This window comes from Acomys minous (genome assembly GCF_964271855.1).
Source record: "Acomys minous genome assembly, chromosome: 9".
In the NCBI taxonomy this organism is placed as follows: Eukaryota; Metazoa; Chordata; class Mammalia; order Rodentia; family Muridae; genus Acomys; species Acomys minous.
This window is the reverse complement of record NC_140490.1, coordinates 43708300-43736156: the sequence shown is the minus strand read 5'-3', so window position 1 is coordinate 43736156 and position 27857 is coordinate 43708300. Positions and strand designations below refer to the sequence as shown.

Genomic DNA, 27857 nt, shown 5'->3' with positions numbered 1-27857 from the left:
CTGGGATCAAAGGCATGCAGCCACCTCCCCTGTCTCCCGCTCTTCCATGAGCCTGGTCTCTCCTTCTTATGTCACAACACGAGGTCTGGCCCACACAGAGCTCGGCCGCACCCTAATTGGTCGGCCAGAAACCTCCAAAAGCTGCAGTTGTAACAAACCCACGTGCGGCCTACAGCGCCGAGCACTTCCGGCAGAAAAAGTCTCCGTCGCCTTTCCGTGACGTACATCCTGGCGCCGTTGCGCCGGAAGGCGGAAAAGCTGAGTCGTTGGTTGGGCGCGCCGCTGGTTTCACGGCGCGGGCTCTTCCGTGGCTGCTATGGCGTCGGAGCGGCCGCGGGAGCCCGAAGGCGAGGTAAGGGGTGGTCTGTGGGACTAGGTACACGCGCGTGGCTCCCAGGGCTGAGGTACGGGGGTGGGGCGGCTCGACCCTCCCCCGGCTCGGCTAGCGAAGTGATGCCACAGAGGCCACTTAGTGCCTCGGGCTCCTCAGACCCGCGTCCGCTCCCTGCGTGACCGCTAGATGGCGCGCCGTCCGCCCCAGAAATTCACTCTAAATTGGCTAAACATGGTTGATGAAGTTGTCAAAATAACCTTACTCCATACCTCAAGACAAAGCTCTGTTTTGAATTCCATGGGCTCGTGGCCAGGGGATGATTTTCTCACAAAGATTCTGTGTGGTGTACTAAATACAAATTAAATAGTGCTTCTTGTTGAGAAATTAAATGACAATAAATTTCAGCAGTGTGTTATAAATTACAGTTTTGAGCATTCTCTTGGTATATTTGGCTATAGTAGGTCCGGGATTCTTATGTATCTCATCTATAAAGATGAGAGTGGTAAAAATAGCCGTCTCAGTTTAAATCCTCGGGAACACTGAAAACTGTGGTTCTGGTTATGTAACAAGGTTGAATTTCACTTGACTTTAATTCATTGTCCCTTTTCACTTTTAAGGTCCAGGAAACTATGTTTTCTAATTTTCAAAAAACGTCATTAGGGATATATTGTTGCCAAACAAATTTTTTACTTTGCTATGCACCTTTTAGTCAGCCTTGGGCCTGTTTGAATGGAACACCTTTGGTTTTTGTTTATCTGAATTTGGCAAATCTCTGTAGCCGACCCTGGCCCCTTTTTTTCCTCAGGATAGCATCAAGTTGTCAGCTGATGTCAAACCATTTGTACCTAAGTTTGCCCGGCTCAATGTGGCATGGTCAGAGTCCTCAGAAGCATGTGTCTTCCCAGGCTGTGCAGCCACTTACTATCCATTTGTGCAGGAGTCACCGGTGACTGAGTATGTATTTTCTAAATGCCTCGCCTTATGTAAAAAGTTTACTTCTTGGAGATAATGGTGGTTTCCCGGAGATAGTGGTGATTAGACCTCACATACTCCGAAACACATTAACGTCTTGCAGGTGAGGAAAGGGGGCTTTTCAACCAGCAAAGATCTGGGTCTGTAGCTTAGCTGTGTTCTGTGCTAAAAGTTCATCTAAGAAAGGACAGACACTGCTGTACTTAGAAGGTACAGTTTTTGGGTTCACTTTTTTTTTTTCTTTTCTTTTTTCTCTTTTCAAGACAGGATATCTCTGTGTAGCCTTGGCTGTCCTGGATTCGGCTTTGTAGACCAGGCTGGCCTCGAACTCACAGCGATCCACCTGCCTCTGCCTCCTGAGTGCTGGGATTAAAGGCGTGTGCCACCACACCCGGCTCAGGATTCACTTTTTGACACTTGATATTCTTTTACAGATTTAGGCGCTGAGGATGCCCCTCAGGGGTAGAGTGTTAGCTCACCATTTGTCAGGCTCTAGTCTTGATCCTCAGAGCCACCTAAGCAAAAGTGAGCCAAACACGTTCACACTTGTCTTGGGGAAAAGAAATGGCAAGGGGGAAGGGTAAATGGGAAGAGGGCGGAGGAAGGATCAAATAGATAACATGCCAGGCTGGACAGCTTCGCAAGGCCCTGTCTCAAAACGAAGTGAAAACTAGACTGGGGTTATATAGCGCAGTGGGAAGCTCTTTCTGTCATACACAAGGCCTGAGGTTCCATCCCCAGTCTACTGAGTAATCATTAAGGCGCCCGTCTTGTATGGCTCCTGGCCTCTGGGCTGTACAGTCTCTTCTTTGTACTCTGGCCTTCACAGCACAGGGCAGGATGTGGTGGAGGGATTAAAAGGGTAAGATCCTGAGGTCCTAGGGGGAGGTTGTGCAGGCTGAGACGTTGTTGTGTACTTGACTAGCAGTAGAGTCCAAAACTGTTGAAGCATGTTCTTGCTGTGTTGACACTACATGTGAACTTATTTTTTAACCCCACATTACTATTTTGTGGTACTATGGATTAAAGCCGTAGCCTTGTGCGTTTTATGAAAGGGGTCTGCTATTGACCTCTATTACCCAGCCCTAGTTCATTAGTTTTAAACAAAAGGTCAGCAGCATCCTACTTAGGGAGAAAAAGAAGGCTTATTTGGCTATATGTATTGTATTTGCATGCTCATGTATGTGTGGTGTATGTGTAGTATAGACATGTGGGTATGTGAGTGAATGTGCACATGTGTGCACATGTATGTGAAAGCCTGAGGTTGATGTTGAGTCTTTCCTGGATTGTCGTGTTTTATTCTTTGAGAATGAGTCTCACTGAACCTGAGGCTCATCACTCAGCTGGACTGGCTGGCCAGTGAGCTTCAAGGCCCTGTGCTCTTGTTCCAGGCTGGAGTTACAGGTGCACACTGCCACGCACTGCTGTTCACGTAGGCTCCAGAGCCCAGACTCTGGCCCTTGTTACTCTACTGACTGAGCCATCTCTCAAGCCCTCATATGGTTGTTGATAGGGGAGTTTCCAGTGCTAGAGTAAATGATCCTTAAGACTAAAAAGTTTAAGTTAGTGTCTCAACAAAAATTAATGTATTTGGTTTGTGTTATAAAGTCTGCAACTGAAATTTATGCTTTTTAGACAAAAAGTATATCCTGAAGACATGGCCTGTGGAGCCTCTGCCTTTCCAGCCCAGTACGCACCTTCTGAGATAGCACTGCATCCGTTTGCCTATTCTGCTTATGGCCTTGAGTCTGCACAGAGTGTTTGCTCAGTGCCCACCCTGCAGTATGATTACAGCCAAGCACAGTGTCACCCAGGCTTTCGGACAGCAAAGCCCCGAAATGAACACATGTGCCCTCCTCCTCAGGAAGCAAAAGGTGTATTTAAGGTGAGGAAATGCTGTGGGTTTGTGGAGTCCTGACTTTGGTCATTTGTTTAAAATGTAAGAAGTTAGTGTGTTTGTGATATTCAAGTATGGCTTACCTTTTTGTGATAATCAGCCTTTTACAAATGGTTTGGTCTATCTTAAATGTTTGAATTGTCAGTATGTACTGGTTTGCTGTGTCAAAAGTTTCATTATCGGTGTGGATCATATTTCATACTTTTTTTTAAAAAAAAAATCTCTTCCTGCAGAAAAAATCCTCTGATGAGAGAAGAACATGTGAAGAGCAAAAGTCGAATAGCAGACGATCTGACAGTGCAGTGCCTTCTGAGATGAGGCCAGCTAGAGGCTCCTACCACCTCTCCAGTCGTGCTGAGAGCAGTTTGAAATCAGGTAAAACTCACAAACTCCAGTAAAATGCCAGTCCGTCCCAACTTCCCCAAACAGAACCGTTCCTGTGGGCTCACACATCATGATTGCTCCAAGAACTGTGCCCTGGAGGCCTGGCCTAGCTGTGGCCATCCAACTTACTGTGCTTGCTTTCTATTTTTCTTTTTTTCTCCCAAGATAATTTTTATTTTTTTTATTTTCTACATACACATTTATATTATTACACATTACACATATATACAGTAGACTACTTAAAGCAAGAAGAACCATGACACAATCAGGAATTATATAAATGTTACATTCTTAGTATTTTGGCTGTTTGTATTTGGCAGCCTTAAAGAAAACATCTTTCCTGTCTTGGTGTGTCTAAAATTCGGAATGTAAATGAATCTCCATCACACATTGTCATTATCCATTTAAAACACCTAGCTAGACCTAAAAGCATCTTCACCTCTAAACAACTAAGCTTCCTTGTAAAACTAAGCTACCTGGTCTTTAACTCTATCAGAGACTTGAGAAGGAATAAACTTGATTACCTGAGTATGCCGAAAGTGCAGGTTAGTGGCTTTCCAAATGAGAAGATGACAGAGACAGTTTGTTACCTGGATAGCAAAACTCTCTATAATGTTGGAACATCATCTTCAGCCTTCTGGCCCAATATATTTGATAGACATATTTTTGAGGCAGGAACTATTGAGGACTTGCTTACCCTGTCTTGGCAGAGTTTGGCCATCAACTCTTGCCTTTTTTTAAGGCAGAATTCTGTCTGTGGTAGAAATGAGGACATTTTGCCCATTGGCTTGTTTGCCACATTTTTTTCTTTTTAAGACTTTATTTTATGTATGAGTGCTCTATCTGCATGACAGAAGAGGGCATCCGATTCCAGTATAGATGGCTATGAGCCACTATGTGGTTGCTGGGAATTGAACTCAGGACCTCTGGAAGTATAGAAAGTGCTCTTACCTGCTGAGCCATCTCTCCAGCCCTTGTTTGCCACATTTAAAGCCATGTCCATAAGGAGGTTCTTTGATGCTCATCATCCCCTTTGAATTAGGCTGGATGTTGCCAGGAATTAACCTGTCTCATTGTCAGTGAATCTTTAAAATAATAATTTAAAAAATTAAATGCCACATTCTGCATGTCTCTGAGGTTTTTGGAGACCTTATCCAACTATCCTACCTTATCTTTCTATAGAATCATATCTGTCTGCCTCACCTAAGATGTATATTCTTGTGATAAAAGTAGACTAGTAATTGACATGACACTGTGCTTTGCAGGCTTCAGTTCTCTCAGGCTGTGGTAGAGGATGGCAGTGGGTTGTTACAGTGTGGTCGGTGTCGCACTGTGTGCTCCGGTTCCTTAGTCTGTCAGGATCCTCACATAGCATGCAGGTGATGACCTCAGGTTTCAGAACATGTCCTGAGAAGCAGATCCCAACCATAGGCTTTAGAGCCTTTATGCTGTAGGTGTTCATGCTCTACCCTGAACTTGCTTCTCTTCATTCTGGGGAGATACTTTAAGTAGAAGAAAGATTTGACTATAGTTAAAATCCCATGCTAAATGGTACCAAACGTGGGCACTCTTTACTGACACCACCTGTACATCTCCCAGCTGGAAAACTGCTGTTTCCACCTGACTGAAAGCTAAGGACTCTACCTGGTACCTATGTTATTTTTAATTTCAAGACCAACTGGGCTGAACTGTCAATCCTCCTACCTCAGCCTCCTTTGTGCTGGGATTATTGACATGTACCACTATCCTTAGGAAAAGCTGTTTCTAAGGTGTCTTCTGCCTTCAAGTCTTTGCAGAGTGTTTGCAGAGCTGTATCCACAGCCACATGTGTTCTTCCTGTAAATCATTTACTAGTACTGTTTGATCATAGACACAGTTATTCTATTTTTTTAATGATTTATTTTTATTTTATGATATTTTGCCTGCATGCATGCCTGTGTGCAGGTGTCAGATCTCCTGGAGCTGGAGTTGCAGTTAGAGGCAGTGGTGAGCTGCCATGTAGGTGCTGAGACTTGAACCCAGGTCCTCTGTAAGAGCAGCCAGTGCTTTTAACTGCCGAGTTATCTTTTCAGCCCCCACAACTATTTCTATAATGTTTTATAGCTTTTGTTTTGTTTTGTTTTGTTTTGTTGTTGGTTTTGTTTTATTTTGAGACAGGGTCTCACTGTGTAGCTCTTGCTGTCCTGGAACTCACTATGTAGACCAGGCTGGCATTGAACTCACAAAGATAGTCTGCCTCTGCCTCCCAGGCGGATAAAACGTTTGTGCCACTGCACCTGGCTTACAACCTTTGTTTCCAAGTACATAACTGGGACTATGAACTTACATGTGTAATTCTTTCATTTGGTTTAATAGATTTATCTTTTCTCATTTATTCATGAACCACCTGGCACATGAAAGCATGGAAGTTTCAGTGTTACATGTTCTAACTTTGGCCTTATAACTGACGAAGGGCTTCATGGAACCACAGGCATTTCATTATCCATGCATTGAAGTACAGGAAAGAGGCTGAAAGCTCCAAACAACAGCCTCCCGCTGCTTTGCTCTAGGAGGGGGTGAGGGGGCTTGGTTACTCACAGGAAATCTGTGAGGCTTCCCTTAAGTTTGCCCAGCTCAAAATCGTGAGTAATTAAGATGCCCCCTGTTGGGCTGGAGAGATGGCTCAGTGGTTAAGAGCACCACCTTCTGTTCCAGAGGTCCTGAGTTCAATTCCGAGCAACCACATGGTGGCTTACAGCTGTCTATAATGTGACAATAAATAAATCTTTAAAAAAAAAAAGATGCCTCCTGTACCATCAGGCTTGTCAGTTTTCACCAGCGTTAGAGTTCCTCCAGAAGTGTGTATTGAGGTGCATGCATGTTGTCATTTGTTGGCTAGTGCCACGGTAAAGAAGCTTAGCAGTAGGAGGGTGTTAACAAGCAGCCTGCTGCATCCACTTCTTTATCTCTGAAGTTCAAGTGTGAGTGGTTTTTTTTGTTGTTGCTGTTGTTTTGTTTTTCGAGACAGGGTTTCTCTGTGTAGCCTTGGCTGTCCTGGACTCGCTATGTAGACCAGGCTAGCCTGGAACTCACAGGGATCCGCCTACCTCTGCCTCTCGAGTGCTGGGATTAAAGGCGTGCGCCACCACCGCCCGGCTCAAGTGTGAGTGTTAACAAGCAGGGTGTATCCTGACTTTTAGCCCAACGTCTCATTCTGTAATTACAGATGGTTATCACAAACGAACAGACCGGAAGTCCAGAATACTTGCAAAAAGCGCACCTACCTCCAAACCTGAATTTGAATTTAGTAGGTTGGACTTTCCTGAACTGCAGAGTCCAAAGAATAGTAATGTGCCAGAGACACAGAAGCAGTCGAGGTGGGGGCCTCTTGGCTCTGCTGCCAGTAACATGTCTCTCCTAGGAGAAGTAAGCAAGCCAGTTGCAGAGATGGCAGAGGTGAGTCAAAGGGCTCTGTTTTCTCTATCCTCTGCACGTCTTTGTGTTCTATCACTTTAAAACGTGTTGTGTGTTAAAACCTACTGTGGGCTGTGCAGGCCAAACACTGCTACAGAAAAGGTATGGGGAAAGGCCTTGGCTCTGCACCAGCCAACCCAACTCTGACAGGATTGCAACATCTAGTGCTGCAAAAGGACCACCGGGTGCGCTGCTTTTTTTTTTATTTTTTATTTTATTTATTTATTTTTTTGGTTTTTCGAGACAGGGTCTCTCTGTGTAGCCTTGACTGTCCTGGACTCACTCTGTAGACCAGGCTGGCCTCGAACTCATAGCAGTCCACCTGCTTTTCATGAGCTCCTTCTCTGAGTCCACCTCATCCAATATCATCCAAGTATGGGTCACCAGCCCCTGAGAAGTCTGTTCCATTCTCTTCGTAATCTGGAAAAAGTCCTCTCTTTCAAGTAGCTCTTGATGCCTCTCTTGGTAACCTGGGCCAGCTGCAGTGAAAGGAGCCCCATCACTTGTATGAAATGTTGGCTCTTCATGAAGTAGTTAGAGTCATTTTCAGGGTAGCTTCTCTGTATGTTGACGTCACGTGGACCCTGCCCCAGTCACTTGATTGAAGCTCTACAAGCTTCCAGAGCACTTGTTTTATATCTCTGCTGCAGTTTGCATCTAGGACAACATCTTCAGGTCTCTGAATTATTACTCCCGTGTGAGTTTTTCCCTTTTCCTTCCAAGTATCTTCTAACATTGACCCTGTCAACTTTAGCAATTTTACTGCACAAATGCATGAAATTGTTTTTGAGTCCTTCTTCCCTTTTGCAGCTCAGTCTTTAGCTTCATATTCCATCCCAGCATTCACATGGCACCTCACAACCATCTGACACCCCAGTTCTAGGAAATCCAGGGCCTCTGCTGCCTTCTGTGGGCACCAGGTGTGCAGATGGTTTACAGACATCCATGCAAGCAAATCACCCATACACATAAAAAAAAATTATTTTAATTATTTAAAATCTGTTGTCTGCTTCACAGATACAAATTAAACACGCCCACTTGCTTCTGCTGGTGTTGCAAGCACTCTGGGGCGTAGAAGAATGTTAATTCAGAACATGGCTGTTCTGGCAAGAGATCACATCCAAAGATCTTCTAGGTCTGTGTGATCCAGCTGGAATACAAACACACCTTAACCCAGGAGACAGGCACATAGATCTGAGTTCAAGGCCAGCCTGGTACGGAGGAAGTATCAGGTAAAGAAGGCTTAGCTCCAGGCATGGTGGAACATGCCTTTACTCCCAAACAGTGAAGGTATAGTTAGTTTGTAGAAGGAAGCACCCATGTTTGAAAATGGTGTCTGATTGAGTGACAGAATAGGATCTGCCCAACTCCCAGAAGAGAAAGGAAAAGAAAGCTACTTACGAGGCAATTTTTCGCCAGGTGTGGTGGTGCACACCTTTAATGCCAGCACTTGGAGGCAGAGGCAGGCGGATCACTGAGTTCCAGGCCAGCCTGGTCTACAAAGCGAGTCTAGGACAGCCAAGGCTACACAGAGAAACTCTGTCTCGAAAAACCAAACCAAACCAAACCAAACCAAACAAAGAAAAAAACAAAGGCAGTTTTTCAGAGGGAGAGGAAGCAGTTTTACCAGGACAGTAGTAGAGATGGATTGCAGAGAGAGAACTCAGGTGAAGACTGAACAGGCCAGAAAATGAGAAGAAGCCAGAAGAGTAGAGCAGATTGCTGAGTTAGTTTGAGGCCGAGCAGAACAATTCTGGTCAAGAGAAGCCAAATTAAGTAAGTCAGCTGAGAGAGGGGTTTGAGCCAGAACAGCTGAGTTAAACCAGCCAGCCCAGAGCTCAGTAAGAACAAGTAAGAGTGAGCTCATTAAGCAGTAAGTCTCAGAGGCTGAAAACAGTCTAGACTGAGGTTAGATTATACAGAGGCTAGAGGCTTCCAGGATTAGGCCTAGGCCAGCAGAAGGAGGTAGTAAGCCTCCCAGACAACAGTTGAGCCAGGAGAATAAAATTACTGTTACACGGGGTGTGTTTGGATGTCCTTGTGTCCTGTACCACACATCAATCACTACATGCCCTACAGTCAGGAGATGAGGCAGCCTGCTTCCCACAAGGGCAGGTGCACTTCTGACTTGTGGATGTTTTATTTTGATTTGATGGGTGAACACTCTTTAAGACCATTGAGTTTTAAGGGCTTTTGTTGTTGGTTTGATCAAATGTTTTGTGAGACAAGGTCTGTTATGTAGCTCTGTCCTGAAACTCACTTTGCAGATCAGGAAAACTCACAGAGATCCCATCTCGGCCTCCTGAGTGCTAGGATTAAGCCCTTTGCCATCACACCTAGCTGGACTGTTGAGTTTTATGAATTGTAGAAGTCTAGGGATACTGTCCTCAGAAGTTGTTATAGGCACTGGGGAGGCAGAGGCAGGTGGATCACTGTGAGTTGGAGGCCAGCCTGGTCTGCAGAGTGAGTTCTAGGACAGCCAAGGATACACAGAGAAACCCTGTCTTGAAAAACCAAAACAAAAAACAAAAAAACAAAACAAAGTTGTTTTTAGGGCGTGTGGATGTATGTATAATTTGTTTATTTTTCACACTTGTGTGCGTGAGAGTTTATGTGGGCATAAAGCACCACATGAACACTTTTACACACGGAACCATCTACCTCCCTTGTTGATGGTAAATTAAAGTTCCATGTATGTTAAAGTAGTATGAGCTAATTATTGGGATTTATATGGAAACAATATATAGCACTTACATTATAGGCGGAGAAGATGAAAGGTACTCCCTAAACTGTAGACAGCAGGTGGGGCTTTTTTTACTCCAGGGGAAAGTTTGCTGTAAAAAAAACCTAACTTTTCCTATTGTATACTTAGATATTTGGGATTTTTGTTATTTCTCAAGACAGTGTTCTCTGTGTAGCCTTGGCTGTTCTGGAACTTGCTCTGTAGTCCAGGCTGGTGTCAAACTCCTGCCTTTGCCTCCAAGTGCTGGGATTAAAGGCATGCACTATCACCACCCAGCTGATATTTGTTTTTTTGTTTGTGTGTTTTTGTTTTTGTTTGCTTTTTTTTTTTTTTTTTTTTTGAGACAAGGTTTCTCGGTGTAACCAGAACCTGGGCTGTCCTGGACTATCTTTGTAGACAAGGCTGGCCTTGACCTCACAGAGGGATATCTGCCTGCCTGCCTCTGCCTCTGCCTCTGCCTCTGCCTCCCAAGTGCTGGGATTACAGGCGTGTGCCACCAAACCTGGCTGATATTTGGAATTTTTAATTAACATATTTTTACAGATTTTAAGAATTCAGAGAAAGCTGTTTTTAAAAAATTAAATGATTCTTTTTTTTAAAAATAGGGAATAAATAATAGGAAGCTGGGGTTTGTGTGCTTTTTTAATTAGACTGTTTAGAGCAGTTTTGGGTCACAGCAAACTGAGAGGTAGGGAAAGTCTTTCTCATATTTGGCCTGCCCTGTCCACACCCAGATTCCATGTCAGCCCACTCTTGTGCTGTGTTACAGTTATGTAACTCCATGGACATGCCTCTTAGCCTAGCATTCCGATTTGACATCTGTGTCATTCCAGGTGGACAGAGAATGTCATGTGTGCATCATTATGTCAGTAAGAGTAGTGTCACTGCCCGGAAGATTTGCGTGCCACCTGTAATCTCTCCCCAGCACCTGCAGCCTCTGATCGTCTGTCTTTTCCTGGAACAGGGTACAGTTGGAATCACGTGTTCCGCACTGATTTCACTTGGTGATACACACTGGGCTGTTTTCATGGCTTGTCAGCTCAGCTGTAGGCTGTTAGCTCTTTTCCACAGTGGCCTTATTTGCACTTCCCTAGCAGTGAGTGAACATCGTGCTGCTCTGCAGCCCCATGCCAGATTGTCACAATTGTATAATTTGGCCAGTCTAAAAGGTGTGTGATTCTGTGCTGTTTTAAATGGCTTTTCCCTAATGATACTGGATGGGCTCTTTTTAGGGTGAAATGGTGAAGACCAATCACACTGACAGGGCTGTGACTGATAATGCTGCTGCCAGTTCCCCTTCATGTACACGAGGTAAGAGTGACATCAAAATGATGTTTTCTAGGCGCGTTTACCACCAGTGTGGTTAAGTGTTGTTTGTTCTGAAGCTACCTTTAAGGCAGCTAATGAGTTTTGAAAAACGAGCATCAGTGTTAGTATAGAGTATAGGAGCCCGTATTTTTTTCCCTTTTTCTTTTTTTTTTATTTTTATTTTTATTTTTTATTTTTTGGCGGTGGGGTGGAGGTTGACAGGGTTTCTCTGTGTAATAGCCTTGGCTGTCACTTGGAAATCAGGTTGCTCTTGAACTCAAAGAGATCCACCTGCCTCTGCCTCCCTGGAGAGGCCATATTCTAAATGAAGGGAGTGAGCCGCCACACCAGCTGACACGGTCATTCTTGTTAGGCTATGATTATTACTTATCGCATGAAGTGCGTGTGTGAGTAATCAAGGAACTCTGATTTGCTGTTGAGATTGTTCAGTAATTACAGTTATCTTTAAGCAGAGTTATCTTGGACACCAATGGGTTATATTGTTCGGCAGACAGTGTCTTCAGATTCAGCCGCAGCAACTGAAAATGCTACTTCCATGCTAAACCTAAAGAAGACTGCTTCATCAGCTGACGCTAAAAGTATCAGGGTGGCACCTGAGGCTTTATCTTCAGATCCTTCCTACAACAGGGGGAAGCGTGTCCACCCTTCTCCAAAGGTGTGTGCATCACTAGGGTGAGGACGGGCCTGGGTGGTGGCAAAGACTGCAGTTCAACATTTGGGAGGCTAAGGCAGGAGGATTGTAAGTTCAAGGCCAGCCTGGGCTGCATAGTGTATCCTTGTCTCCAAAACCCCAGTTAGGATTAAATGTCAAAGGCTGGGAAAAGAACGGGCAGTTTTTGCTTAATGGTGACAGACTTGGACAATGCTCTGGAGTTGCCTAGTAACATTAATATACCATCCCCCAACATAATGTGAGCGAGGATATAAAGGCACTGACTGTGCACTTAAGCATGGTTTGGCTGGTAGAGTTATGTTACATGTAGTATAGCACAGTAGGCGCAAAAGGGACAGTGAGGCATGCCTCGCCGTTGAGCATGTGGATCTGCTGTGGTCCACGCAGGTCCTTCCTGAGTCCTCACCTAAAGTGCTGCAGTCTGTCCCATGCTAACCAGTCCGAGGTTGTTGTGCTTGAGCCTTGACAAAGGATTGGGATGCTAGTCAGGAAATAGGAGAGCTTTTGAATGTGAGAGGAGGTGCCCTAAAAGACTGGAAATGTGTGAGTGTTTATATTTTTATTTGTTGAGGTGGGGTGGGGGAGAGAGAGAGAGAGAGAGAGAGAGAGAGAGAGAGAGAGAGAGAGAGAGAGAATATGTGTGTGTGTGTGTGTGTGTGTGTGTGTGTGTGTGTATGTATACACGCATGCCCCACCCCTTGTACATGCTAGTACCCTGCCACCGCAATACTCAGAGCTCTTGAATTCTTTAAAGCGAAGACGCTGCCATAAGTTTATGCTCTGATACATATTTGATGCATCTTTTTCCTTCAGATTTAATTCAGTTGCACTTAAATAACTGTTACATGAACAAAGTAATGGTAGTAAAATAATTGAATTTCATATTTTGTCATCACATGATGTTAATTTTAGTTTATCTGTTGCAAGATAGGATTTCAGGCTAGATTTCCCTCCCTTAAATTCATGCGGTTTTTAAAGGAGTCTTGTCTTGTTTTGTTTTATGGTGAGGGTCACACATGGTAGCTCAGGCTTGCCTGGAGCTCAGAGCAGCCCAAGAGCTGGGCTTGCAAGTGTGAGCCTATGTGCCTTTTTTTTTTTCTCTCCCCTTGTCCAGTGTCTGAGTACAGGTAGCACAGCAGCCTCTCTCTAGTTATTGGTTGTAGCTTCCAGGTTGCCATCCAAGCCAGGGTCCTAATCCATGGAGAGGGGTCTGTGTCCTGTAAGTTAACAGGTTTTTATTGAGCTTTTCTTTAAAGGGAGCAAGGGTTTGCTTTGGCTCAAAGTTCAAGGGTGCATCGTGGCGGCAGCAGTGATGGGTGGCATCACAGTGAGGAAACACAAGAGTGAATCTGTTTCAGAAAAAAAGGGGTTTTTTGTTTTTTTTCCTAGTCAGGGTTTCTCTGTGAAGTCTTGGCTGTCCTGGAACTCACTCTGTAGACGAGGCTGGCCTTGAGCTCACAGAGATCTACCTGCTTCTGCCTCCCAAGTGCTGGCTCTGTTTCAGAATATTTAGAGTAATTGTTTCTTACATTATTGTGCATGCTTTTAATTCCGGCACTTAAGAGACCGAGGCAGTCTGGTTTACATAATGAGTTAGAGGACAGCCAAAGTTACGTAATGAGACTCTGCCTCAAAAAAGAAAAGAAAGGAACCAAACAAAAAATACTTGAGAAAAATTCTAATGAGAGTAAAAGAGTTGAAATTTTGTTTGACATCATGTTTGACAACAAATGATGTGTGACATTTACAATCCCAGCACATGGGAAGCAGAGACAGGAGGACTGTCACAAGGTGGGAGACAGTGGGTTGTCTACCTAGTACCAGGTCAGCATGGGCCACACAGAATGGGAGTCAGGTACAGAGAGGTGGCTCTGCATCTTACAGGGTGGGACAGCAGTGGTCTGAATGGTGCATTTTTCTTCTCTGGGACCGTCTCTGTTATGAAAGCTTCCTCCCTCCTTTGGGAACTGGCAGTCAACCCCAGGGCTTGGCACAAGCACTGCCATCCACCTACATCCCAGATCTGCTCAGCCCCTTTCTTTGTGTTTTTATCTAGGCCAAAGCATCACAAGGAGGTGAACTTGAACAAAAAGAAAGCTCAAGGAAGAATAAGAAAAAGAAAGAAAAGTCTAAATCAAGTTACGAAATGGTGACAGTTCAGGAGCCACCAAGGATTGAAGTATGTTTATTTATTACAAGATTTGTGTGGGAAAGGGGTGGGGTTTTCTTAGGCACAGGCTCGCACTGGTTCTGAACTGAAGCGCTCTGACTGATGCCCTCTTTAACAAGCCTTTTCCTGCTGCTAAAGAATGAGGCAGTCCTCCAGCAGAGCAGTGCAAGCCTGTGCTCCCAGCAGTTGGGAGGCAGAGGCAGGGTTGGGAGTTCAAAGTCATCCTCAGCTACGCAAGAGTTTGAAGGTAGCCAGGGCTATTTGAGAACCTGTCAACAAAAAAAGATAAAAGAACAGCATTGTCTGTCACCCTTTCCTCCTGTTCCCAGGCTGTCATCTTGTAGCATTGTCTGTCACCTCTTCCTCCTGTTCCCAGGCTGTCATCTTGTAGCATTGTCTGTCACCTCTTCCTCCTGTTCCCAGGCTGTCATCTTGTAGACCCTTGGTAAGCTCATGAGTAGGCAAGTGGGTGAGATATCTGGCAGGGGTTTAATAGCTGCTGCTCCGTGCTACTCATTTCCCTCTATTCTGCTCCTGACTGGCTTACTCACTTTTCAGTGCGAGCTTTTGCAGTGCTTCCTTTACCTGTCGAGTACCTTGTGAAGTTGTTATTAAAGAAAAGTATAGAAGTGCCATAGGTGTCTTCTAGACCCCAGTCAAGAGAATCCTATGAAATACCTTCCAGAAATATTAATTTTTGTTCTAAGATCTCTGTATTCGTGTTTACCTACACCAAACATTCTGCCTGAATTCTGGCTGCATTTCCCACTGGCCTTTCTATCTTTTTCACACTCTCCTGCCAGACTTGGGGGGCCTTACCTTGTGCAGGGGCAAGGTCTCCCGGGAGTGCTGCCCAGAACATTCCTACAGAACTGGAAAGGTCATTCCCGGGAGTCTTGGAACATTCCAGAATAGCAGTTAGGTATAGGGCAAGGTATTGTGGTTAGGCCAGTGAACAGCTCGTGCTTCTGCCTTCTAATTCCCTTGTGACTTTGCCCCAGGGCACCAGAAATGCTGACAAAATTCCAACAAAATAGTGTGAGATATTTTAAAGTGATTTTTTATTTTATTTTATTTTATTTATTTATTTATTTATTTATTTTAGCAGACTTATTGCCTTTGTCTGTTTATCAACCTGTTTGGCAAAAGTCCCAGAATCTTTAAATCTGCTGAGTTGGATTTCTGGGTTTCTCTGTTGAAAAGCGTGAGTCTTGTAAAGAACAGGGTTTTTGATGGACTCCTGTCAAGGAAGCATGGTGGGTTCTGGGGACTCTGTCGTCCCCAGGTCCTCTGTATCTGGACAGGAGTGTTAGAACTGTGCTCTCAAAATGTGCTTTAAGAGTTAGATAAAGCCGAGATGTCCATGGTGGCATTTTGGAGATGTTGTGTAATCAGCTTTCTGAACTTTTGTGGGTATTACTAGCAACAGTGTGAGTCAGAAAGAGCCTGTGTTTAGCTGCTTATCACCACAGAGGAGGCTGACGTGTGTTTTCTTCTTCAGGATGCCGAGGAATTCCCCAACCTGTCTGTTGCGTCTGAAAGAAGACACAGAGTAGAATCACCAAAACATCAAAGTAAACAGCAGCTGCAGGTAAGCTTAAGATTGTAGCCACTATTGCTTTTGATGCAGCTGTCTCGCTACACAGACTATTGAGAAAATCTGCTCTCCACATGTCTTTGTGTAGGGCTTTCTTTTGATGTTCTTCCAGGGAATACAACAGAATCTCTGCTTATTTGAAGCATTTATCCCTTTTGTAATAAGACTTGGTAAAGGGGCTGGAGAGATGGCTCAGAGGTTAAGAGCACAGGCTGTTCTTCCAAAGGTCCTGAGTTCAATTCCCAGCAGCCACATGGTGGCTGTGAGATCTGGTGCCCTCTTCTGGTGTGCAGATGTGCATTTGGGCAGAAGACGATATACATAATAAATACATAAATCTTTTTTTAAAAGACTTGGAAAATAAATAAATAAACAAAATTTTTCAAAAGACTCCATAATTCTGGTTGCTGTCAGAAGGGGGCACTGCCTAGAAACTAAAGAGGGGCCAGGCAGTGGTGGCGCACACCTTTAATCCCAGCTCAGGAGGCAGAGGTAGGCGGATCTCTGTGAGTTAGAGGTCAGCCTGCTCTACAGAGCAAGTCGAGGACAGTCAGGGCTATACACAAAGAAACTCTGTCTTGAAAAAACAAAACAAAACAGAAACAGAAACTAAAGAGAAGAATACTTTTTTTTCCTTACCCAGCCCAGTCAGTACTGAGCCAGGGGTCATTCTTCCTCCTGTCGTACCAGTCAGTACTGAGCCAGGGAGGCCAAATTATAACCAAGTAGCCTCAAAACCTTTTTGGGGGTGAAGGGTTTTTTTTTGTTTGGTTGGTTGTTTTTTTGTTTTGTTTTGTTTTGTTTTTCTTGAGACAGAGTTTCTCTGTGTAGCCTTGGCTATCCTGGACTCTATAGACCAGGCTGGCCTCAAACTCACATAGATCTAGCTGCCTCTGCCTCCCTGAGTGCTAGAAAAACTTTTAGGGTTTTTTGTTTGTTTGTGTGTGTGTGTGTGTTGTTTGGTTTGGTTTGGTTTAGTTTTGGGTTTGGGGGAAGTTTTTTGTTTGTTTTGTTTTGAGATAAAGTCTTACACTAGAGCTCAGGTTGGCCTTGAACTTGCAGCAGTCAATCTGCCTCAGCCTCCCGAGGGCTGGATTGTGGGGGAATGCCTCCGTTCCCAACTTCACAGACTCCTGTAAGCTTTGCTCTCTCACCTGTCAGTATGTGCTGTTAATCTACAGTAGAGAAGTAGATAGAGATGGAAGGAATAACCAACCCCAATATTGATGGCCGGTAACATGAATTGATTTTAATTACTTGATTTAATAAAAACAAAACCGATTACTGCTTCTCAAGTCTCTGAGGGAGTTGAAGACCAGGTAGCTTAGTTTTACGATGAAGCTTAATTATTTAGGGGTTAAGATGTTTTTAGGTCTAGATAGGTGTTCTAAGTTGATAATGACAGTAGCACCAAGATAGGAGAGATGTCTTCTTCAAGGCTGTCAAGTATAAATAGCCAAAACACTTAAGAATGTAACATTTATATAATTCCTGATTGTGTCACAGTTCTTCTTGCTATAGGTAATCTATTGTATATATGTGTAATAATATAAATGTATATGTACAAAAATAAAATAATTTTTAAAGAATCAGTTAAAAAAGCAAAAAAGCTTTAAATTTTTTAATAATGTTTTAATCTGTTCATTTTATCTTATTTTTGCAAAATGTAAATCTTGATGTGTAAGTCAAAGTATTAGGGGTAAACTTGTAAATGTGTGCTTTGTAGAATGAATTTAAAACTAGTGGAAAGAAAAGCCAGATTCCAGTGCAGCTGGACCTGGGGGGCATGTTGGCAGCACTGGAGAAGCAGCAGCATGCCACGCATGCCAAGCCATCCTCCAGACCCGTCGTGTTCTCAGGTAGGCATCTTTGCACCTCAGCAGGGGCACAGAACTGCCTCCCAGAGGCTGCTCTCTAAATAGTTCCTTGTTCATGAAAGTTAACTTATCACCACCACAGAGGGTGCTGGGCTGACGTGAACATGACAGTGAAGAAGAATGGGAGATCCAGAAATGAACCTGAACATTTGTGCCAGTTGATGATTGACAGGAGTGCCAAGTCCATTAGAAGCAGAACACTCTCTTCAGAAAGATGCTGGGGTGATGTGGTGCAGAAGAACAGTCTACGCACCCCATAGATGCATAGAAGCCAAGGGAACCAGTGCGATCTATATAGGGAGTTCTAGGCTAGCCAAGGCTACATGATGAGAGTCTTGTCTCAAAAAAGGCCCAACCATATATAAATATATTAAATATGATCATTAAGAATCAAGAACCGAGTTCCAGGATGGCCAGGGCTATACAGAGAAACTTTGTCTTGAAAAACAAAAGCAAAAAGAATAAAAAACCATCTTATTTAAAGTTAAGAGGTATCCCCTTATCCTACCTTGGGTTCCAGGGGTGAAGCTCATTTTGTCAGGCTTGCAGCACAAGTGTTCCTACTGGCTAAGCCATTTGCTGGCCCAGTTACCCTTTATATGGTGATGATATTCTGTATCCAAAAATCTCCTTATTAAGTGCTATTTTCCCAGAGCCTTCACTGTATTCTCATGCATGGATCCCCCTTCTGTGGGTGGGCCGGGTACTGTTCTAATTACTGTTCAGTTGCTGTGAAGAGACAATTTGACCAAGGCAACTCTTAGGAAAGAAGGTGTTTAATTGGGGTCCCTCTTACAGGGTTAGTCTATACTGATCATGGGGAGAAGCAGACATACCATGGTGCTGGAGCAGTTGTTGAGAGTTTCACAGCCTGACCCACAGGTGCAGGCAGAAAGAGAAAGAGACTGGACCTGTCGTGGGCTTTTGAAACTTGAAGCCTACCCCAGTGACATGCCTTCTCCAGAGGGCCACACCTCCTAATCCTTCCCAACCAATTCATTAACTGGGGACCAAACATTCAAATCTTCCAGGTGGTAGTGGTGCACACCTTTAATCTGAGCACTTGAGAGGCAGAGGCAGATGGATCTTTGAGTTTGAGGCCAGCCTAGTCTACAGAGTGAGTTCAAGGACAACCAAGGCTACAGAGAAATCTTGCCTAGAAAAACCAAAAAAAAAAAAGAAAAAGAAAAAAGCCATTCAAATCTAAGAGTCTCTGGGAGCCATTCTCACTCAGACACCCCAGCCACCACTGTGGGCAGGTTATAGTCACTACAAATGGGGCTCTCCTTTGAGGTCTGTGGACTCGCATGCATGGAGGCCAGCAGAGGGCATTGGATAGTCTCTATCGCTGTCCATTCCTTTTGAGTCAGGGTTCTCCCAGGACCTGGGGTTCTTTCCTGCTCAGCTAGATTGAAAACTGTCAAGCTTCCGCCATCTTCCTCCTCGCTCCCCTTGGAGCTAGGGTGACAGGTGTGCGCAGGTACATAGGTGCTGGCATCCACACGCAGTCTTCAGAGCAAGCACATAAGAAGCCAAACTTTGTTGATAGGAAATTTATATAAGTTCAGCTTTTCTCACCTGAGGGGCTGGATTCAGTGGTGGTATTAGGTGCCAGGCAAGCGAGCAGGCTAAATAGGGGCCATGTAGCCACATGTCTGTTCCAAACACTGTATGAGAGGAAGGCTTTGTAGATGTAAGCTGCAGTGCTGTAGAGAAGCACCTAGAAGAGCGCGTCACCTGTCTGGACACGTTGTATATATAAGTGACTGGGGAGTGCATGAGTGAGATTGGGTGGATGAAACACTAGTTATTTTAAGATGATACTCCATAAGGGAGTGCCCAAGACATGCATCGACAAAGTCTGAGACTTCTTGGGACAAGGTGGTAGGCACATGGAGTTTGTTGGTTTCATTCCTTTTTCTTTGGTACTTTAGAAATCATAAAGTCATCTAGCGGGATTAAGTGGGTTGACAGTAGCAGGGAGCCACAAGAAAAGGGAGTTGGTGAGGAGAAATAGGCTCAACATATGAAATAGCCGTGTTCAAAGAGTTTAAACCATGAAGGGAGTAGAGTACAGAAGGGCTGTTTCCTTGAAACAACACTGGCAGGAAGTGGGTTAGAGTGGAAAAGTTTAACTCCAGTGTTCAGTAGTTATTGCAGTTATCAATGGGAGGAATTGTTCCCAGCTGCCCAGTGTGGGACTTAGAATATGTTTATGTCCAAAAACTTCAAGAACCAACTAGAAGCATGACTTGAATTTTATAAGAGCCCAGTAATATAACTAGGCCAACGGTGTTATCAAGACAGCACAGATCTGCTTATACAGAGGTAGTGCCAACTGAGTGTGTGGTGATGAACTATTTCCCAGGAACCACCTCAAAATAGCTCAAATCAAGCCATGTGATCCTTGCAGTTTTAGACTGTACTGAGACACAGCCTTTGTGACTGTGGCTAGAGGACATGCCTTTGCAGAATGATGGCAGGCAAAGAGTAAATACTCAAAGGGTGCATGGGACTCTTCCAGATTCTTAGCCTGCTCTGAGCTGGCCAGGGCCTCCAGACAGGGACCATGTGACATCCCCACTGTGTTGCAGTCGGAGCAGTGCCAGTCCTTTCGAAAGATGCCTCCTCGGGTGAGAGAGGTCGCCGCTCCAGTCAGGTGAAGACCCCACATAACCCCCTGGACTCCAGTGCCCCGCTGATGAAGAAGGGGAAGCAGAGGGAGATCCCTAAGGCCAAGAAGCCTACGTCACTGAAGAAGGTACGTGGACGGCTTCCATGGAAGCAAGGCACTGGAAGACAGACACACTGGGCACTGCCTGCCTGCCACTCGGCCGTTCGCTTTTCAGTTGTTGGTCTGGGGTTGAAACAAGGACACTGCTTATGTAGGCAAGTATTCCACCACTGAGCTATAGCCCAAGTCCACACCTTTGGCTTTTAAGGTTAATATTAGAAACCAGTGATGCACCAAATGTGTCAGTTTTCTCTGGCAAGTGTAACAAGACGGGTGTGAAGCAGAGAAGCTCTCCTCTTGTTCCTTTGTGGCAGTCCAGAAACCCAGACGTGGGGACTTGCATTTTCTTTTTTGCCTACGCTGCTTCTCCCCTGGTACTCTGCCCGGAACTGATTGACTGTGAAGGCTTCTCTGCAGACTTTCTGCTCACCAGTTGGCCCAGTGTGTGCTCTTGTGTCCATTGAAATGTCCATGGCCTCTGAGCCTCATGTTCCCAGCCTTGTGCATTGCTCATGTCAGATGTGGCATGGAGGGACCATCTTCACTCCAAAGGCATGACTGACTAGACTAGGTGCATTCACAAGCTGAACCTGGCCATTTTAAGACAGGGTTTCTCTGTAGCCCTGGACTCACTTTGTAGACCAAGCAGATATCGAGCTCACAGTGATCCGTGTGCCTCTGCCTCCCTGAGTGCTGGGATTATGGGTGTGCACCAGCATGCCCAGCTAAGAAGAGCTTATCTTTTAGGTAGAAGTAATTTTGTTTTGTTTTGTTTTAAGATAATTTTGAAAGAACGGCAAGAGAGAATGCAGCAGCGGCTCCAAGAAAGTGCTGTGAGCCTGACTGTGACCAACAGTGATGCACAGGATGTAGAGAGTGGTACCAATGACCAAGCCCCCAGCCAGGTCAACCCCACAGGTACCAGATTTTGCCTTTCAGGTGGGAGCTACTATGAGACTGGTGGGCTGTGGTAGAAACTGGGGCTCCACCAACCCCACATGGGCCTGTGGTAAAATGCAAGTCAACATGAAGCCTGGAGCCACATTCTAGCTTTACATGCAGAGGAGCCCCTTCCTGAGGTTTGGTCTTGGGTGATGCTGGGATCTCCAACCACATGGCTATTTACCAAATGTGTGAGACCTGGTGTCATAAAAATTAATGTGTATGGTTTTCCAGAGTTGTATGTTCAGGGAGTATACATAGTGCAAATTTGGTTTAGCTAAAGGACTTTGCACAGCTGAGAGGACAGCCCAGTGGCCTTTCCCCAGGTTATCTAGTCAGGTCTCCCCCAGGGATACTGCCCCAGTATGGTACCAACCATAGGACTGGTGGGTGCCACGCTGACTCCACCTCCATTTCTGGCATGTGGAGCAGTACACTGTACAGGTCTGTATAGCATTTGGCTGTCTAAGTGTGCCCAATGCGGGTGAACACAGAGGTAGCTAGTAGAAGTGAGTCTGTCCTCAACTGTGTTGTTGGTGTCTCTAGGAAAACTTAAGTACTTCTTGGAGCAGGCTTGTTGTTAGAACTCCTGCCACACATCTGCAGGCATTCTGCCGTCAATAGCTGAGCGGGTAGACCTTGCAGGAGCTCTCACCCTTGTCCCAGAGTAATGTCTTCTTGTGCCTGCCGCAACAGAGAGTGAGGAGTGTGCTCTTGAATTCCATCCCTTGTGATGTTACCTTGCTTTCATTCTGGTGCCTGTGGAAGTAGCTGGTTGGAGATGCCAAGCTATTACTGACTCCATCTGGTACGTTACACATCACCCAGGCCAATGTCACAGCGGTGATTGTGGTTTGTGTTAGTGTTTTGATTTTGGTTTTCTGTGTTGCTTTGGTTTTTGCTGAGGTTGCTAGCCTCAAAATAGGCATCCCTTGAGTCTGGCCATGTAGTCTTCCTGCCTCAGCCTCCTGTTTGCTGCTAACTCTTAAGAGTTTTTGTTGTTTGTTTGAAGCAGGGTCTGCCCTCTTTAGCTTAAAATTCAGTATATAGTTCAGGCGGCCCTGAACACACAGAGGTCACTGCCTCTGGCTTCTGAGTGCTGGGATTAAAAGCAAGCTCTACTGTGCTTGGCAACTGACCCTGCTTTTTAGATTTTCTTAATATGGTATTCTTTAGATTCCAAAAGTAAAAGGTAGATTTTGCCACTGAACTGCACACTTAATGGTAACTAGTCTGTATTTCACCACAATGAAAATGAGTAAGTGAAGAGACTTGGGAAGGGGGTGCAGGGCATTGGGAAAGACCAGAGGCTGCTCCGACAGCACCTGCCAGCCTTTCTGCCCCCTCTAAGTCTGCATTGCTCCTTTTGCCCAGCTCCACAAGTTGATGGATTGCTGGTGTGTCACTGGCACCAAGATGCTCTGCAGGCCCCTCTGTGTGCAAGGGCCTGCAGAGCTGCACAGTGATTTTTCCCTCTCTTTGAAGGTCTAGAGAAGACAGAAGAACCAGAGTCTTCTACACCTGTGGTCGAGGGTGAGTCAGAAGAGCCAGCTGGTACAGAGTTCCAGAGGGACCCAGAAGCCTGCCAGCCTGCCCCTGACAGTGCCACCTTCCCCAAGATCCACAGCCGGAGGTTCCGGGAGTGAGTGAGCACTGACTGCTAGGGCTCGGGTTGGGGCTGTCTCTGACTTCTCCCACCTATGTGGGTACAGCAGCATAGGCTGTAGTGTCTGACCGACCACAGTGTGTTTTAATCGTGTGCTTGAAATCAACCAGGTGGCTACTTATGCAGTGGGGGTAAGTGGGTATCCTGTTGTGTGTCTGCTGGTTTTGTGCACTGTGGTTCTGTCCTGCTGGTGATGATTGCATAGGATGAAGTGGCAGTGATAATAACTGGGTCCTTCCATGTTTCAGTTACACAGCATTTTCTTTTTCCCTCCATTTTTCCTCTTTTCTCTTACTTTTCTTCCTTCCTTCCTTTTTTGTGTATTTACTTTTTTTTTTTTTTTTTTTGGAGACAGACTTACTGAGTAGCCCAGGCTAGCCCTGGCCTTGAACTCACACTCCTGCTTCTTCAGCCTGAATACTGAGGTTAAGGTGTAGCCCACTGAGCCAGGCTTCAGTTTAGTTCCCGTGGCTATGATACATTCAGCATTGCTCATACCTCCTCTTCCACAGGACAACCTATCAGGTGCCTATGTTCAGAGCAAGGTGACACAGAGGAGGAGCCAGATAGGGCCTGTACAAGGTGTGGAGGGAAGGGCCTCCCTTGGCATTCTTCCCTTGAAGTGGAGGGAGTAGCGTGGTCCTGCTGAGTGCTGATGTGACTGTGGCTTTTGTCTGATGGTGTCTGCATTCTCTGTCCTTGTGGCTCCTTTCAGCTACTGCAGCCAGATGCTTAGTAAAGAAGTAGACGCTTGTGTCACTGTTCTGCTGAAGGAACTGGTGCGCTTCCAAGACCGGATGTACCAGAAGGATCCTGTCAAGGCCAAGACCAAACGCCGGCTGGTGCTGGGGCTGAGAGAAGTCCTGAAACACCTGAAGCTCAGGAAGCTGAAGTGCATCATCATCTCTCCCAACTGTGAGAAGACACAATCCAAAGGTGACAGCCCTGTCACAGCACACAGGCTCCTGTGCTGGTGCCCAGTCATCTGCCTCATAGTCAGCCGTGCCACTTGCTTTCAGTCTTAACAGAGCAGTCTTCCAGTGTGCTGCCAACTGAGTGCTACCTAACACTAACTCTAACCCTCCTGGCTGAGGGCCTTCCTCTGACAACAGGTCGGGCAAGCCTCTGCTTTACAAGCTGGAGCTCTAGCGCTCGGTGGGGTTGCTAGAGACCTTGCAGCAGGGTTTGGTCCTGTTTACAGAGTTGTTCAGTCTGGCTATTTCTGTTTACTCATTGCTAGTTTTGGTTTGCCACAGTACTCCAGGAATTGGCTTGGGCTTCGAGAAGGCTGTGTGTGAGGTGATAGTAAACTTATCCGCCCTCCCATCATGGCTCTGGGAGGACTTGCCTGTCCATCGTTGTGTCCTGGGCTCAGTGGTGGAAGGCATCATTCGAAAGAATGCCATCACTCCCACACACCCTTTTATCCTAGCATGGCATGTCCAGGTGGAAAGGAGAGTGAGGGGAGCCTCTTGGAACATATCTCCCTGCCCCATCCCTTTCTGTTGTGTGTCACACTCTGAGGTAACAGGTCCAGATCCTGGTGCTGAGTCCTGAGCCATGATCTCCAGGTACCATTTTATACCCCAAACCTGGAGGTTTCCTAATGGGTCTGAGGCACCCAGATCTTGGAGCAGCAGCAGCTAGACCACCTCATGTGCAGGCCAGCAGCTCCCCTTTGTGCTGGCCCAGTGCTGTTCCACCATTACCACCAGCCAAAACATGTGACCTGGCTGCCTGGCTGTTTGTCTGGTAGTGCCTGATGGCCTGTCCAGATCATGGAAGAGAAGGAACAGACTGCTTTCTGGCTCTTGACCCCAGTGTACATCTGTATAACTGTAAAGTGCTCACACAAGGCTTGCTTATGAAAAAGGCAAGCCTGGGCTTGTGCCCTCTAGAGACCGCAGCACTTGACCCAGACAAACCTTGGAGTATTTCCTTCCATGGCTCTAAAGTAAGGTACCACTGGGTACCACTGTTTTTAGCTTCTTCACAGCTCTGCTTCCCAGTAGAGGCAAGTCATGGCCCCTGGGAGGCTCTTTCTGTCTTCTGCTGTGAGGTAGGTTTGCCTGTCAGCTTTACCCCTCAGCCCTTCCTTATGCTCAGAGGTGTAGCACAGGGGTCCTGATGCCTAGCCCTGCCTTGGCAGAGGGCAGTAATGAGAGCTGGGTGTCTCCGTGCTTCTATGGTTTCCTGAGGTAAAGGCTGTAGCGCAGTGGCAGTGTGAGAACAGGTATGTGGGGCGCCTGGGAGCCCAGGACCATATTTCAACTGTCCAGGTAGATGTAGCATGTTTCCCTCAGCCTCTTACCTTGCCCACACTATTTTAAGATTTTCTCAAATCCTGGCTATAGGGAGCTGTAATATTTTAAAGTTCAAGGTTAATGTGGAGTGAACATTTGATCTCTTTAGATCATCCTCTACCAAGAGCAGGGGTCAGGGTTGTTCAAGGTCAATGTGTAGTTGGCATTTAGTCACTTGCCTTAAGTGTGTGAAAGAGCAGGGGTCAAGGTGTTCTGTTTCATTAGCATGTTGGTGTCCTGAAAATTGTTCATGGGTCTTGTGAGTTTATTCCTGTAGTTGTCTATTTCTGAAGTAAATATGTCATTTCTTTATTCCTTCTTGCTGTTGCTGGAACATAGAGGTGTGTATGTCCCCTTGACTTCTCTCTGTTAGGAGTGATCCTCAGGTGCTATTGGGCCCTCAAGGACCAGGTATGTCATCTATGCAGGGTGCTCCTTCAGCTCCTCCCTGTACTGGCCTTGCTGCTACCTCATCAGAGGCAGGCCCAAGGTAGTAAAGAGCAAGGAGCCCATGCAAACCAGGCACCTGAATCTGCAAGTGAAGACGTAGCACTTGTCTTGTTAAGGACTTTGGGGATGATACAGAGCTGGTATGTGTGAAGCAGTTGGTCAGTGGCCTGTCACAGCGTGGTGCTAGCTAACTCTTCATTTTCCCTGAGCACAGTGGGAATTGTGCATTCTTACATTTTGGAGGTGTCTGCCTTAGAGGATTGATTCTTCCTGGTGGTTGGGACTCTGCCCTGGTGGAGTTTGGTTCGGACAACTGACCTTATTGTGATATAGGTGGGGTATGTTGCATCAACCTATGTCCTGAGGACCTGTGCTTATCTGACCAGGTGGGCTGGATGACACACTGCACACCATCATCGATTGCGCCTGTGAGCAGAACATCCCCTTCGTGTTTGCACTCAACCGCAAGGCGCTGGGGCGTAGTCTAAACAAAGCAGTTCCTGTCAGCATTGTGGGGATCTTCAGCTATGATGGGGCTCAGGTGAGTTGGGCCCCAGCCTCTTAGCTCCTTGTCATGGAAAGAAGTTGGGGTCGGGCCTATGATATAAGTTTACCAACAGACAGTCCATGCCTCTGTTACATTGGCCCTAAGGAGAATTTATCCCAAAGCAGAGCGGCTCAGAAAGTATAGCCTTTGTCTCCATAACAGCACCGAGAGAAGGTCCTGAATTTGACTCTGGGTTTATTACCAACAGAGGGGTACCATAGGCCCAAAGATTTGGCCAGGCTTCTCATCGAGCAGCACCCATAGGCAGAGACCCCACATCCTGTGTTACCTCTGCCTTGCTGTGGGGGGTGCTGTCCTACAATGTGCTCTCTTGTGCTCAAGGACCAATTCCACAAGATGGTTGAGCTGACCATGGCGGCCCGTCAGGCATACAAGACCATGTTGGAGACGATGCGGCAAGAGGTGGCAGGAGAGCCTGGGCCTCAGACTCCTCCCGATCCACCCATGCAGGGACCTGTCCAATCCACCGAAGAAGGAGGCACCCTAGCATCTACTGGAAAAGAGCCACACTATAGTGAGTGCTCTGGGGAGGGCACTATGAGTCATCAGTGTTAGTCAGGACCTCAGGAGGGTGGGAGAGCAGCATGGCGCTGATAGCTTAAGACCATCAGCAGGTCATGAGTCTATTACTCTTGCCCATTGCCTCTGAAATCTTAGTCATCAGATGTCAGAAGCTGCAAAGGGATCAGTGATGGTTTTAGACTTGAGCCAAGTGAAAAAGATGGCTGAAGGGCAGCTAGACCTAAGACCAACTTGAGAGCCAGTTGAATTCTCAGGGCCATTGTCCCCTGAGATGTGCTCTAAGAGGGCTGGGATTGATGCTGGTCATTCAAGGGAGAGCAGCCTTGCGGGGGGTGGGGGGATGGAAGGGTGGGGGGTGGAGGAGTGAGTAGAGCTGGCCAGGGACAGCTGAGCCGAGTGAATAGCTGGCAAATTTGTAACTCCTGCCACCCATTCCTGCCTCTGGAAGAATTTTGTCACTTGAACTGTTCCCCTGTTTCAGTTGAGATTTGGAGAAAGCACTTGGAAGCATACAGTCAGCGTGCTCTGGAGCTGGAAGATTCACTGGAAACGTCAACCTCTCAGATGATGAACTTGAATTTATGAGAAGAGTTCTTGCCTGTGTGTCTGTATTGGGTAAGGATGGGAGAGGCAGGAAAAAGACTTCTCACTTCTTTACTGACCTGATGTAGTTTGTGTGACTCTTGAGTTGGAAATTTCCTGGCCTAAGGGCAAAGGGAGCAGCTGGTGTAGCCCTGAGTCCATCAGGTGGACACTCAGATACACCGAGGGGGCCTTTCCTAAGAGCTGGTGGTTCAGCTTTGCTTCACTTTGCATAGTGGAAAATGCTGGAGAGCGTGGTCCTGGGTACCATGGCTGCCTAAGAAAAACTATTACAGTGCCAGTGTACCAAGTTTGGGGATGGTGGAACAGGAGCTGTGCTCCAAGGATGTGGAGGGCCCTTCCTTAGGGGATGGAGCCCTGCCACTTTGTGCTGCCAAGGATTTGCTAAGATGAGCCTCAGAAAAAAATATTAGTTTCTAACAGGACTTTTTAACATAAATTAATGCTTTCAGTTTTTATTTTCTGAAGAAGCAGTATATATCAAATTTGTAGATTTCAGTTTGGTGTCTGCAAATCTTTTTAATCAGCATACAATGAATGTGGTTTCTGTCTTAGAAGACAGAGCTTACTTGCATATTTTCCCTGCAAGTAAGAGGGCTTATTTATTTTGAATAAAGAGTGATTATTTAATTTCATCTCA

The 27857-nt window shown here is 45.9% G+C and overlaps 1 protein-coding gene across 3 annotated transcripts; it reads left to right on the top strand.

Annotated features, from left to right (window-relative positions):
* The first annotated feature begins 49 nt into the window (after nucleotides 1-49).
* Nucleotides 50-27857, top strand: SECISBP2 (SECIS binding protein 2). Of its 3 annotated transcripts, none has more exons than XM_084796926.1 (17): nucleotides 50-352; nucleotides 1140-1288; nucleotides 2942-3191; nucleotides 3437-3578; nucleotides 6793-7022; nucleotides 11016-11094; nucleotides 11562-11767; nucleotides 13842-13964; nucleotides 15457-15546; nucleotides 17279-17411; nucleotides 20024-20190; nucleotides 20943-21081; nucleotides 22591-22747; nucleotides 23487-23707; nucleotides 25911-26065; nucleotides 26414-26606; nucleotides 27096-27857. In XM_084796926.1, the coding sequence occupies exons 1-17, from the start codon at nucleotides 317-319 to the stop codon at nucleotides 27197-27199; spliced, it is 2574 nt and encodes an 857-aa protein (XP_084653052.1). In that variant the 5' UTR covers nucleotides 50-316; the 3' UTR covers nucleotides 27200-27857. The 3 variants fall into 3 exon arrangements, with proteins under 3 accessions (XP_084653052.1, XP_084653054.1, XP_084653053.1); XM_084796927.1 differs by having other exon boundaries at nucleotides 51-352; nucleotides 11565-11767; XM_084796928.1 differs by lacking the exon at nucleotides 1140-1288.

Excerpts from the sequence above, each read along its gene's own strand:
- SECISBP2 (XM_084796926.1), top strand. The coding sequence starts at position 317 with ATGGCGTCGGAGCGGCCGCGGGAGCCCGAAGGCGAG. Across the intron at positions 3,192-3,436 it reads AAGCAAAAGGTGTATTTAAG|AAAAAATCCTCTGATGAGAG; the intron begins GTGAGGAAATGC and ends CTCTTCCTGCAG. Across the intron at positions 20,191-20,942 it reads AGCCTACGTCACTGAAGAAG|ATAATTTTGAAAGAACGGCA; the intron begins GTACGTGGACGG and ends TTTTGTTTTAAG.